General features: G+C 43.0%; 1 protein-coding gene across 2 annotated transcripts in view; it reads left to right on the top strand.

Moving 5' to 3' along the window:
* The window catches only part of fam184aa (family with sequence similarity 184 member Aa), an 85,341-nt gene that overhangs the window by 20,034 nt on the left and 51,224 nt on the right, over positions 1-14,083 (top strand). For both annotated transcript variants that reach the window (XM_014126183.2, XM_014126184.2), the window contains exons 8-9: positions 10,780-10,901; positions 11,760-11,910. In XM_014126183.2, the coding sequence (XP_013981658.1) occupies positions 10,780-10,901; positions 11,760-11,910 (273 nt within the window). The remainder of the gene's footprint in view (positions 1-10,779; positions 10,902-11,759; positions 11,911-14,083) is intronic.

Raw genomic sequence — 14,083 nt, forward strand, 5'->3', positions numbered from 1 at the left:
TCTACATTGTAGAATAGTTGATGTCTTCACTATTATGAAATAACACATATGTAATCATGTAGTAACCACAAGTGTTAACAAATCAAAATCTATTTTATATTTGAGATTCTTCAATGAAGCCACCCTTTGCCTTGATGACAGCTTTGCACACTCTTGGCATTCTCTCAACCAGCTTCATGAGGTAGTCACCTGGAATGAGTTTCAATTACCAGGTGTGCCTTGTTAAAAGTTAAATTGTGGAATTTCTTCCCTTCTTAATGCTTTTGAGCCAATCAGTTGTGTTGTGACAAGGTAAGAGGGGTATACAGAAGATGGCCGTATTTGGTAATAGACCAAGTCCATATTGTGGCAAGAGCAGCACAAATATGTAAAGAGAAACGACAGTCCATCATTATTTTAAGACATGAAGGTCAGTCAATCCGGAAAATTGCAGTTGCAAATAACAATTAAGCGCTACGATGAAATTGGCTCTCATGAGGACCGCCACAGGAAAGGAAGACCCAGAGTTACATCTGCAGCAGAGGATAAGTTCATTAGAGTTACCAGCCTCAGAAATTGCATCCCAAATAAATGCTTCAGAGTTCAAGTAACAGACACATCTCAACATCAACTGTTTAGAGGAGACTGCGTGAATCAGGCCTTCATGGTGGAATTGCTGCAAAGAAACCACTACTAAAGCACACCAATAAGAAGATACTTGCTTGGGCCAAGAAACTCAAGCAATGGACATTAAACTGGTGGAAATCTGTCCTTTGGTCAGATGAGTCCAAATTTGAGATTTTTGGTTGCAACCGCTGTGTCTTTGTGAGACGCAGAGTAGGTGACCGGATGATCTCCGCATGTGTGGTTCCCACCGTGAAGCATGGAGGTGTGATGGTGTGGGGGTGCTTTGCTGGTGACACTGTCAGTGATTTATTTCGAATTCAAGGTACACTTAACCAGCATTGCTGCCACAGCATTCTGCAGCAATACGCCATCCCATTTGGTTTGCGCTTAGTCCCACTATCATTTGTTTTTCAACAGGACAATGACGAAATACACCTCCATGCTATTTGTATATGAAATGGATGGCTGTGTAAAAATATTTTACTGCAAAAGTGGGTAAATGTATAGATATTGTGACACACCCTAAACTCAAAAAGTGCAGAATAATGCCTGTTTGGAAGGGGGATGGACAAAAATGTGGAATACAAGTAGTCAGTTGTCTGCCCTACATACACAAAAAAACAAACAGCATCAGGAAGTCTTAATGCATCTTGGAAATATAGACCTGTTAACACAGATATACCATAGGCAGAAATGTCAACTATTAATATTTATGATGAATGTAAGCTTTACTTTTTGGTAGCTGATTTAATAGACAACTTTCCAAGTCAAATTCTGCCTGACAAAATACATATAGTTCCACATGTTGTGTGTGTTATGGCTAGTATAATCTGCTCTGAGGAAAACAAGTGGGTTCAGACATCGGAATTCGAGATTTCTTTTTTTTTTGAGGTCCAAGGAACCTTGTTGTATTTTGTATTTTTAGAGCCTACTCTTGTAATTAAGTTGGGAGCCGCCACAGATGATCTTTGGGGCCACCATGGATTTTGTCTCAAATCCAATATGGTATCCAAAATCCCATATGGCTGTCATAATACCATTTGATGGAGGTTAAATCATGTGTAAATATGCATTTTGAATAAAAGAGGCATTTTTTTCAGGATTGTGTATAACTCATGCCCAAAAATACTATTTTGTTGTAAATCCATTTTATTTTGAATCCTAAATGGCCAGCATGATTACACTCACACCTTTGCCTGCATATAAGTTGCCCATGTTTATATTGTATTGAATGTGTTCTGTCTTTTTTTAAAAGGGTTTTATAAGGCACTTGGTATATCTAGGACTACGAGTGGCACTGCCATGCCTCTGTTTTTGAATACGTGAAGAGAAGTAGCTTTTCAATGTGTGTTAATATTTACAGTCCATTAGGAAAATATTCAGAACCCTTCATTTTTTCAAAATGTTTTCTCTCAATCTACACACACAACCCCATAATGACAAAGCAAAAACAGTTTTTTAGTCATTTTTGCTAAGTTATTGTTGAAGCACCTTTGGCAGCGATTACAGCCTTGCGTTTTCTTGGTTATGACGCTACAAGCTTGGCACACCTGTATTTGGAGAGTTTGTCCTATTCTCCTCTGCAGATCCTCAAGCTCTTTCAGGTTGTATGGGGAGCGTCGCTGCACAGCTATTTTCAGGACTTTCCAGAGATGTCCGGGCTCTGGTTGGGCCACTCAAGGACATTCAGAGACTTGTCCCGAATCCACTCCTGCGTTGTCTTGGTTGTGTGCTTATGGTTATTGTCCTGTTAGAACGAAAACTTTCGCCCCAGACAGGTCCTGAATGTTCTGGAGCAGGTTTTCATCAAGGATCTCTGTGCTTTGCTCTGTTCATCTTTCCCTCGATTCTGACTAGTCTCCCAGTCCCTGCCGGTGAAAAACATCCCCACAGCATGATGCTGCCACCACCGTGCTTCACTGTAGGGATGGTATCAAAAATCTAATCAAATCGTATTAGTCACATGCGCCGAATACAACAGGTGTAGACCTTACAGTGAAATGCTTACTTACGAGTCCCTGACCAACAATGCAGTTTAAAAAAATACAGATAAGAATAAGAAATAAAAGTAGCAAGTAATTAAAGAGCAGCAGAAAAATAACAATAGCGAGACTATATACAGGGGGTACTGGTACAGAGTCAATGTGTGGGGGCACCGGTTAGTTGTGGTAATATGTACATGTAGGTAGAGTTATTAAAGTGACTATGCATAGATGATAACAGAGAGTAGAAGTGGTGTAAAAGGGGGGGGGGGGCGCAATGCAAATAGTCTGGGTAGCCATTTGATTAGATGTTCAGGAGTCTTATGGCTTGGGGGTAGAAGCTGTTTAGAACCCAGGTGATGAGTTGTGGCTGGTTTCCTCCAGACGTGACGCTTGGCATTCAAGCCAAAAAGTTCAATCTTGGTTTCATCAGACCAGACAATCTTTTTTTCTCATGGTCTGAGAGTCTTTTAGGTGCCTTTAGGAAAACTCTAAGTGGGCTGTCATGTGCCTTCTACTGAGGAGAGGGTTCCGTCTGGCCACTCTACCATAAAGGCCTGATTGGTGGAGTGCTGCAGAGATGGTTTTCCTTCTGGAAGGTTCTCCCATCTCTACAGATGAATAGTGAAGAGGCGACTCCGGGACGCTGGCCTTCTAGGTAGAGTTGCAAAGAAAAAGCCATATCTCAGACTGGCCAATAAAAATGAAAGATTAAGATGGGAAAAAGAACACAGATACTGGTCAGAGGAACTCTGCCTAGAAGGCCAGCATCCCAGAGTTGCCTCTTCACTGTTGACGTTGAGACTGGTATTTTGCGGGTACTATTTAATAAAGCTGCCAGTTGAGGACTTGTGAGGTGTCTGTTTATCAAACTGGACACTAATGTACTTGTCCTCTTGCTCAGTTGTGCACCGGGGCCTCCCACTCCTCTTTCTATTCTGGTTAGAGCCAGGTTGCGCAGTTCTGTGAATGGAGTAGTACACAGTGTTGTACGAGATCTTCAGTTTATTGGCAATTTCTGGCATGGAATAGCCTTCATTTCTCAGAACAAGAATAGACTGACGAGTTTCAGAAGAAAGTTCTTTGTTGCCGGCCATTTTGAGCCTGTAACGAACCCACAAATGCTGATGCTCCAGATTTTTAACATTTGTTTTATTTCACCAGGTAGGCCAGTTGAGAACATTTACAACTGCGACCTGGCCAAAAATAAAGCAAAGCAGTGCGACACAAACAACAACACAGAGTTACACATGGAATAAACAAACGTACAGTCAATAACACAATAGAAAAAAAATAAGTCTATATACAGTGTGTGCAAATGGCGTGAAGTGGTAAGGCAATAAATAGGCCACAGTAGCAAAGTAATTACAATTTAGCAAATTAACACTGGAGTGATAGATGTGCAGATGATGATGTGCAAGTAGAAATACTGGTGTGCTAAAAACAATATGGGGATGAGGTAAGTAGATTGGATGGGCTATTTACAGCTGCAGCGATCGGTAAGCTGCTCAGATAGCTGATGTTTAAAGTTAGTGAGGGAGATAAAAGTCTCCAACTTCAGCCATTTTTGCAATTCGTTCCAGTCATTGGCAGCAGAGAACTGGAAGGAAAGGCGGCCAAAAGAGGTGTTGGATTTAGGGATGACCAGTGAGATATACCTGCTGGAGCGCATGCTACGGGTGGGTGTTGTTATCGTGACCAGTGAGCTGAGATACGACGGAGCTTTACCTAGCAAAGACTTATAGATGAGCTAGTGGGTCTGGCGATGAATATGTAGCGAGGGCCAGCCGACGAGAGCATACAGGTCACAGTGGTGGGTGGTATATGGGGCTTTGGTGACAAAACGGATGGCACTGCGATAGACTACATCCACTTTGTTGAGTAGAGTGTTGGAGGCCATTTTGTAAATGACAACGCCGAAGTCGATGATTGGTAGGATAGTCAGTTTTACGAGGGTATGTTTGGCGGCGTGAGTGAAGGAAGCTTTATTGCGAAATTGGAAGCCGATTCTAGACTAAATTTTGGATTGGAGATGTTTAATATGAGTCTGGAAAGAGTTTACAGTCTAGCCAGACACCTAGGTATTTATAGTTGTCTACATATTCTAAGTCAGAACCGTCCAGAGTAGTGATGCTAGTCGGGCGGGCGGGTACGGGCAGCAATCGGTTGAAAAGCATGCATTTAGTTTTACTAGCGTTTAAGAGCAGTTGGAGGCCATGGAAGGAGTGTTGTATGGCATTGAAGCTCCTTTGTAGGTTTGTTAACAGTGTCCAAAGAAGGGCCAGATGTATACAGAATGGTGTCGTCTGCGTAGAGGTGGATCAGGGAATCACCTGCAGCAAGAGCGACATCGTTGGTATATTCAGAGAAGAGTCGGCCCAAGAATTGAACCCTGTGGTACCCCCAGAGACTGCCAGAGGTCCGGACAACAGGCCCTCTGATTTGACACACTGAACTCTATCAGAGAAGTAGTTGGTGAACCAGGGGAGGCAGTCATTTGAGAAACCACTGCTATTGAGTCTGCCGATAAGAATATGTTGATTGACAGAGTCGAAAGCCTTGGCCAGGTCGATGAAGACAGCTGCACAGTACTGTCTCTTATCGATGGCGGTTATAATTTTGTTTAGTTCCTTGAGCGTGGCTGAGGTGCACCCATGACCAGCTCGGAAACCGGATTGCACAGCGGAGATGGTACGGTGGGATTCGAAATGGTCGGTGATCTGTTTGTTAACTTGGCTTTCTAGGACTTTAGAAAATGCAGGGCAGGATGGATATAGGTCTGTAACAGTTTGGGTCTAGTGTCACCCCCCCTTTGAAGAGGGGGATCTTTAGGGATCTCGGACGATACGAAAGAGAGGTTGAACAGACTGGTAATAGGGGTTGCAACAATGGCGGCGGATAATTTTATAAAGAGAGGGTCAAGATTGTCTAGCCCAGCTGATTTGTACGGGTCCAGGTTTTGCAGCTCTTTCAGAACATCTGCTCTCTGGATTTGGGTCAAGGAGAAGCTGGGAATGCTTGGGCAAGTAGCTGCGGAGCTGTTGGCCGGGGTTGGGTTGGCCAGGAGGAAAGCATGGCCAGCCGTAGAGAATGCTTATTGAAATTCTCGATTATCGTGGATTTATCGGTGGTGACAGTGTTTCCTAGCCTCAGTGCAGTGGGCAGCTGGGAGGAGGTGCTCTTATTCTCCATGGACTTTAGTGTCCCAAAACTTTTTGGAGTTAGAGCTTCAGGATGCACATTTCTGTTTGAAAAAGCTAGCCTTTGCTTTCCTAACTGACTGCGTGTATTGGTTACTGAAAAGTTGCATATCGCGGGGACTATTCGATGCTAGTGCAGTCCGCCACAGGATGTTTTTGTGCTGGTCGAGGGCAGTCAGGTCTGGAGTGAACCAAGGGCAATAGCTGTTCTTAGTTCTACATTTTTTGAAGGGGGCATGCTTATTTAATGGTGAGGAAATTACTTTTAAAGAACGACCAGTCATCCTCTACTGACGGGATGAGGGCAATATCCTTCCAGGATACCCAGGCCAGGTCAATTAGAAAGGCCTGCTCGAAAAAGTGTTTTAGGGAGCGTTTGACAGTGATGAGGGGTGGTCGTTTGACCGCGGACCCATTACGGATGCAGGCAATGAGGCAGTGATCGCTGAGATCCTGATTGAAAACAGCAGAGGTGTATTTGTAGGGCAAGTTGGTCAGGATAATATCTGTTTTCAGATTTAGGGTTGTACCTGTTGGGTTCCTTGATAATTTGTGTGAGATTGAGGGCATCTAGTTTAGATTGTAGGACGGCCGGGGTGTTAAGCATGTCCCAGTTTAGGTCACCTAACAGAACGAACTCTGAAGATAGATGGGGGGCAATCAATCTGAAGCTGAGGGGGGTCTATAACAGGTGGCAACAGTGAGAGACTTAATTCTGGAGAGATTCATTTTAAAAATTAGAAACTCGAACTGTTTGGGCATAGACCTAGAATGTATGACAGAACTTTGCAGGCTATCTCTGCAGTAGATTGCAACTTCTCCCGCTTTGGCAGTTATATCTTGATAGAAAATGTTGTAGTTGGGGATGGAAATCTCAGAATTTTTGGTGGCCTTCCTAAGCCAGGATTCAGACACGGCAAGAACATCAGGGTTGGCGGAGTGTGCTAAAGCAGTGGGTAAAACAAACTTGGGGAGGAGGCTTCTGATGTTAACATGCATGAAACCAAGGCTTTTACGGTTACAGAAGTCAACAAATGAGAGCGCCTGGGGACATGCAGGGCCTGGGTTAACCTCCACATCACCCGAGGAACAGAGTAGGATGAGGGTACGGCTAAAGGCTATCAAGACTGGTCGTCTAGTGCGTTGGACAGAGAATAAAAAGAGCAGATTTCTGGGCGTTGTAGGATAGATTCAGGGCATACAGACAGGGGTAGGGTGCGGGTACAGTGGAGGTAAACCTAGGCATTGAGTGATGATAAGAGAGGTTGCATCTCTGGATGTACTAGTTATGCTGGGTGAGGTCACCACATGTGTTGGTGGGACAAAAGAGGTATCTTAGGCATGTTGAGTGAGACTAGGGGCTCCGCAGTGAACTAAAACAATGATAGCTATCCAAAACCACAGTATACAAGGCATATTGACATTAGAGAGAGGCATAAAGCAATCACAGGTGTTGATTGGGAGAGCTAGCTAAGACAACGGGTAAGACAACAACAGCTGATCAGCTAAGACAACAACAACAACAGGTAAAATGTCGATGAATGGGCAGAAAGGGTCAGTTAACTACACACAGGGCCTGAGTTCGAGGCTGGTGCCGACATAAACAAAATGGAGTACCATGATTTAATGAACAGTCCAGCAGGCATCAGCTATGTAGCCAAGTGATCATAGGGTCCAGTGAACAGCAATAGATGAAACGGGGAAGCCGCTAGGTAGTTGTTACTATGCTAGCAAGCGGGAGACACGGCATTCCAAAAAAAAAAAAAAAAGTTAGCAGGCCGGGGCTAGTAGAAGCGTCTGCTCCGACGTCCGATAAAGGCCGTGTCGACAAAGGGTCCAGGCCCGTTGGCAAAGGAGGTATTGTATCTGGAGTAATTTTGTTTGCTAGCCGGGAGATGCGCCTGGCTCGTGGCTAACTGGTGCTAGCTTCGGGACAAGGGCATTAGCCACTATAGCCACTCGGTAGCAGCTAGCTAGCAGCGATGATCTGATGCAAAGGTCCAGAGCTTACGGCAAGAATCCGGTTGTGTAGTGGATTCTTGTCGTGTTAGTGAATAGTCCGGGAGGCATCAGCAGTGTAGCCGAGTGATCATAGGGTCCACTGAGCAGGCCGGGAGGTGGGCCTGGCTCAAAGCTAGCTTCGGGGCTGGGACACTCGGGCAGCTAGCTAGCTGTGATGATCAGGAGTAATGGTCCAGGGCTTACGGCAGGAATCTGGTGTTGTAGTGGAGAAAAACAGTCCCGATGCTGGCTGGCTGGCAAGCATTATCCAGGCTAAAAGCGGCTGGTGTCTGTGCAAAAGGTAAAGGCCACTAGCAGTGGCTAACCATGACTAAATAGCTAGTAGCTAATTAGCTGGTTAGCTCCTGATGGCTAGCTCCTGATGGAGGTTCTGGCTATAAGGGTTGCCGGAAGGTATATTTAATTTAAAAATGGAAAAAGAGATTGAAAATATATACGAAAAAATACAAAATTTACACGGGAGAACGACAAACTACGTCTGCACTGCTACGCCATCTTGGATACTCAAGGTGGCCGATTCACCCTCCAGCCAGGCATGTTCTGTACTTTTTGAGTTTACAATATCTATAAATTTAAATTTGCCATAAAATATTTTTACACAACCATACTTTTAAAATATGGGATACATAATAGACATGGTTGTGTTTTGTTCTAGCTCAGGTAGGGGTATCTCCAAAACTGAAGACCTTTTTGAGGTTTGGCTACTATCTTAAAATGGAAACGGTTCTTGGGAAAACCCTATCCCTCTGTAAATAACCCTTTAGGAATACATTTTTCTAAGAGTGTATGGCTACCATTATTTAGGCAGTTTGGCTTATAATAATTGACAAAAATCACAGTTGGTACATCATTGTGCACATCACAGTAGCCTACAGTTGGCAAAATAACTAAATTGATTAATGCTGCAATATGTCATTTTTTGGGAGACCCAACCAATTTCACATAGAAATGTGAGTTATAGACCTGTCATTCCCATTGAAAGCAATTCTAAGAAGTGGTTGATCTGTTCTATTCTCGCTCTTTCTATGCTTCCCATTCATACGTTTTTTTGTGTCTTTTACTTTTGGTTTTGTACACCAGTTTCAAACAGCTAAAAACACAATTTTGGGGGTTATTAAAAATATATTTTACAACGGTTTAAATGGTGCAGTGATTCTCTACACTATGCTTGTTTTTCCTATAAACTGGAGTTCAGCGAACTATTCAAATTTGAGTAAACAGGAAATGGCAGAGCGAGTTCCTGTATTCAACAAAGTCATTGGTGGACACAGCGAGACAAACATTTTGATTCTGTTTTTAGTGGAGATCTTCTGTGTAAAGTAATGATGCACTTAGTTGTTCTATGAGTGATCTGAGGCAGTCGTTAGCTTACAAGCATTTTCAAGTGCAACGTTAGTTACAATAGTTTTGGGAAACGGCTCTGAAACTTTGCGACGCTTCAACGGAGATTCTAACGATTAACTTAGCCTTAAGATGCTTTTGGCAAACCTGTCCCTGGTTAATAGCTTGGGTTGATGTGTAATTACAGAGTATATCCAAAGAAAAACAAAGTGGAACATTTATCATTATAATCTTGCTTTTGTTGTCAGTCTAAACTGCAGATTCTCCTCATTGAGAAGCAAATAATATACACTGCTCAAAAAAATAAAGGGAACACTTAAACAACACAATGTAACTCCAAGTCAATCACGCTTCTGTGAAATCAAACTATCCACTTAGGAAGCAACACTGACAATACATTTCACATGCTGTTGTGCAAATGGAATAGACAACAGGTGGAAATTATAGACAATTAGCAAGACACCCCCAATAAAGGAGTGGTTCTGCAGGTGGTGACCACAGACCACTTCTCAGTTCCTATGCTTCCTGGCTGATGTTTTGGTCACTTGAATGCTGGCGGTGCTTTCACTCTAGTGGTAGCATGAGACGGAGTCTAAAACCCACACGTGGCTCAGGTAGTGCAGCTCATCCAGGATGGCACATCAATGCGAGCTGTGGCAAGAAGGTTTGCTGTGTCTGTCAGCGTAGTGTCCAGAGCATGGAGGCGCTACCAGGAGACAGGCCAGTACATCAGGAGACGTGGAGGAGGCCGTAGGAGGGCAACAACCCAGCAGCAGGACCGCTACCTCCGCCTTTGTGCAAGGAGGAGCAGGAGGAGCACTGCCAGAGCCCTGCAAAATGACCTCCAGCAGGCCACAAATGTGCATGTGTCAGAAACAGACTCCATGAGGGTGGTATGAGGGCCCGACGTCCACAGGTGGGGGTTGTGCTTACAGCCCAACACCGTGCAGGACGTTTTGCATTTGCCAGAGAACACCAAGATTGGCAAATTCGCCACTGGTGCCCTGTGCTCTTCACAGATGAAAGCAGGTTCACACTGAGCACATGTGACAGACGTGACAGAGTCTGGAGACGCCGTGGAGAACGTTCTGCTGCCTGCAACATCCTCCAGCATGACCGGTTTGGCGGTGGGTCAGTCATGGTGTGGGGTGGCATTTCTTTGGGGGGCCGCACAGCCCTCCATGTGCTCGCCAGAGGTAGCCTGACTGCCATTAGGTACCGAGATGAGATCCTCAGACCCCTTGTGAGACTATATGCTGGTGCGGTTGGCCCTGGGTTTTAAGGACATTACATCAAAGTTGGATCAGCCTGTAGTGTGGTTTTCCACTTTAATTGTGAGTGTGACTCCAAATCCAGACCTCCATGGGTTGATAAATTGGATTTCCATTTATTTTTGTGTGATTTTGTTGTCAGCACATTCAACTATGTAAAGAAAAAAGTATTTAATAAGATTATTTCATTCATTCAGATCTAGGATGTGTTATTTTAGTGTTCCCTTTATTTTTTTTGAGCAGTATATATTTTTTTAACCAAATGTTTAACTCCATTGCCCTTTTCTGTACTCATAACTGATATTGTATCATGCCTCAACTTCCCTGAACTTGTCTCTGGTTTGTCCACGTGTCCAGGAGGAGATTGAAACCCAGAAACAGCAGCATGAAGCCAGGGTAATGTCAATAAGGACAGAGGAGAAGCAGAAAATTGACAAAATGGCTGAAGACCTGGACCAAAAATGGACTTATGCTCTGAGGTAGGCCTTTATGTCAGCCAGTAGGTAACATTGTCCCTAAGCTATTGTGCATAGTGCAGATAAGCCTGGAATAACAACTCAAATATGGCCTATGTGGTAGTGACTAAATAAATAAAAATTGTTTGGCAGAATTTGATTTTAGCGAATCACATGACTGTAAGGCGTGGCTCCGAATCAGAGGTACACAAGATAGGGGAATGGGTTATGAGGTTCGGAGGGAGATTATTTATTAGAGAGAAAGCCAAGGGGGAGGGGTTTGGAGGGAGATGATTGATTAGGGGCAATGGCTACAGCAGGTAGCCTAGCGGTTCAATCAAATCAATCAAATGTATTTATGAAGCCCTTCTTACATCAGCTGATGTCACAAAGTGCTGTACAGAAACCCAGCCTAAAACCCCAAACAGCAAGCAATGCAGGTGTAGAAGCACAGTTAATAGCGTTGGGCCAGTAACCGAAAGGTCGCTGGTTCGAATCCCCGAGCCTGCAATGCAGTTAACCCACAACAACAACTGCTCCCCGGGCATGATGACATCGATTTAAGGCAGCCCCCTACACCTCTTTTATCAGAGGAGTTGGGTTAAATGTGCAAGACACATTTTGGTTGAACACATTTATAGATTGGTTCTTTTTCTATTGGACCAGGACTTTTACCCACTCTTTCTATTGGGTTTACAAAGGCTATGTTTGACTTGTTGATCCAGTAGACCTTTCAAGCATTGGGCTGAAGTGTCTGGTGAATGAGATTACCCAGTATGGCTGTGCAACCCAGAATCTGAGATGTAGTGTTTCAGGCTTCAGGATCATCAATGTCTCTCTTTCTCTCTCTCTACCCCTTCCTTCCCCTTACCCACTCTATAGGGAGGAGTTGAGGTTGCTGAAGGAGGAATTGACGGAGGAATATGAGGCCGACAGACAAGCCTCCCTGTCCCAGCTGTCTCAGCAGAAGGAGCTGGAGTTGATGGCGGCCAGGGAGGGCTGGCAGAGGAAAGTGGAGGACCTGCTGGAACAGGTAGTGTAACACACTCCCTTTCGCATTGTCACGATTTTCAGTTTCACAGTACTTTTGAATAAGTAAGGAAAGAAAACATGAAGCAGACTGAATTTCCTGAGGAAAATGGTTTTAATGTTAAAATGTGGATTTATGTTGTCACATTTGTTAATTTTTCAAGCTATAGCTCACCATTTTACTTGAATCAGGTTTGTAAATGACCATAGAGTTTAGTCTGTCTTTTTTTGCCATGGAAAATGTATCATATCATGATATTGGGATTGTGACAACACTACAGCATGTTGAACATGTCACACACTAGTTTCAGACTCCTAATTATCCTTACACTTCATAATATTCTAGCCACTTCCATGCCAGTCGGAAGAACTTAAGTGTTTTATCTCGGAACACTCAAGTTGCTTTCTCTACCGACTGTAGGATAAAAGGAACATGAGGTGTTAACCACACTCGGTGGAGACCTGAATGGCAATGTATCCAGCCTGAGACATGCCAGTTTTATATTATCTTGATTATTGCCCAGTCATATGGTCTGGTGCTGCAAAGAAGGACATAGAAACACTTCAGCTGGCTCAGAAGAGTCTTGCTCTTCAGAGGGCTAAAGTATGCATGACGGTCTCTCTTGGCTAAAGGTAGAGGAGAGACTGAATGCATCACTTCATTCCAAATTGTTTGCATAGTCAACTTACACACAGCACTGACACACACACTTACCCCACTAGACATGCCACATTTCACAGTCCTCAAATCCAGAACAAATTCAAGAAAACTTACATTATTATATAGAGTAGGGGTGTGAACGTTTAAATGTTAAAACGTTTAAACTAAGTTGGGATCCTTAATGTTAAGAAAATCCATATCCGAAAGACTGTGTGTATATATATATATATATATATATATATATATATATATATATATATATTATATATATATATATATATACACATATACACACAGTCTTTCGGATATGGATTTTTCTTAACATTAAGGATCCCAACTTAGTTTAAACGTTTTAACATTTAAACGTTCACACCCCTACTCTATATATACATTTTTTTTTTTCTTCACTTAATTAAAATCACAGTGCAGTTATGACAAAACATATTATTTTCTGTGTTATAGGATATAAAGGCCTGGGAAAGTTGTGTAATTCAAATAAAACTGAAAATAGGCAAACTATTAGAATTTTATCAACTAGGAAATAACAAAAAAATACCCAGCAATATCCGTGACCACTCTTTGGAAAGGGGAGACTCTCACAACCCCCACAAGTGTCAGAAAGACTTGTCTGAAGTACTGCCGATGTGCCAACTTCTGTTTGGTAGCGCCCAAACCATTTTGGTTACAAACTAATGGGACTCCACTGTGGAAAGGGGATATTCTCAAGGGTGCGTTTTGCTCTAGGACCCTCACAAGTGTCACGGGACTCATCTGAAGGTAACTGGTACCGGTTTAAAAAAACTAATAGAAGTATGAAGGTAGTTTTGTGCCTACCAATTTTTTTCAATGAATTTGTTATTCAACGCATTTCTATGGGCTTCTGTAGTGAAGGCCAAAATCTATATTTTATCAAATGCTTTTGATATATCTACAGTACCAGTCAAAAGTTTGGACACCTACTCATTCAAAGGTTTTTCTTTATTTTTACTATTTTCTACATTGTAGAATAATAGTGAAGACATCAAAACGATGAAGTAACACATATGGAATCATTTAGTTAGCAAAAAAGTGTAAAACAAATCAAAATATATTTAATATTTTAGATTCTTCGAAGTAGCCACCCTTGGCCTTGATAACAGCTTTGCACACTCTTACAATTCTCTCATCCAGCTTCACCTGGAATTATTTTCCAACAGTCTTGAAGGAGTTCTGACATGCTGAGCACTTGTTGGCTGCTTTTCCTTCTTTCTGCAGTCCAACTCATCCCACACCATCTCAATTAGGTTAAAGTCGGGTGATTTGTGGAGGCCAGGTCATTTGATGCAGCACTCCATCACTCTGGGTCTTCCTTTCCTGTGGCGGTCCTCATGAGAGCCAGTTTCATCATAGCGCTTGATGGTTTATCAACTGCACTTTCAAAGTTCTTGACATTTTGCGTATTGACTGACCATGTCTTCATTTAATGATGGACTGATGGATTTCTCTTTGCTGATTTGAGCTGTTCTTGCCAAAATAT

The sequence above is a fragment of the Salmo salar genome, chromosome ssa11 (genome assembly GCF_905237065.1).
Source record: "Salmo salar chromosome ssa11, Ssal_v3.1, whole genome shotgun sequence".
NCBI classification, from domain to species: Eukaryota; Metazoa; Chordata; class Actinopteri; order Salmoniformes; family Salmonidae; genus Salmo; species Salmo salar.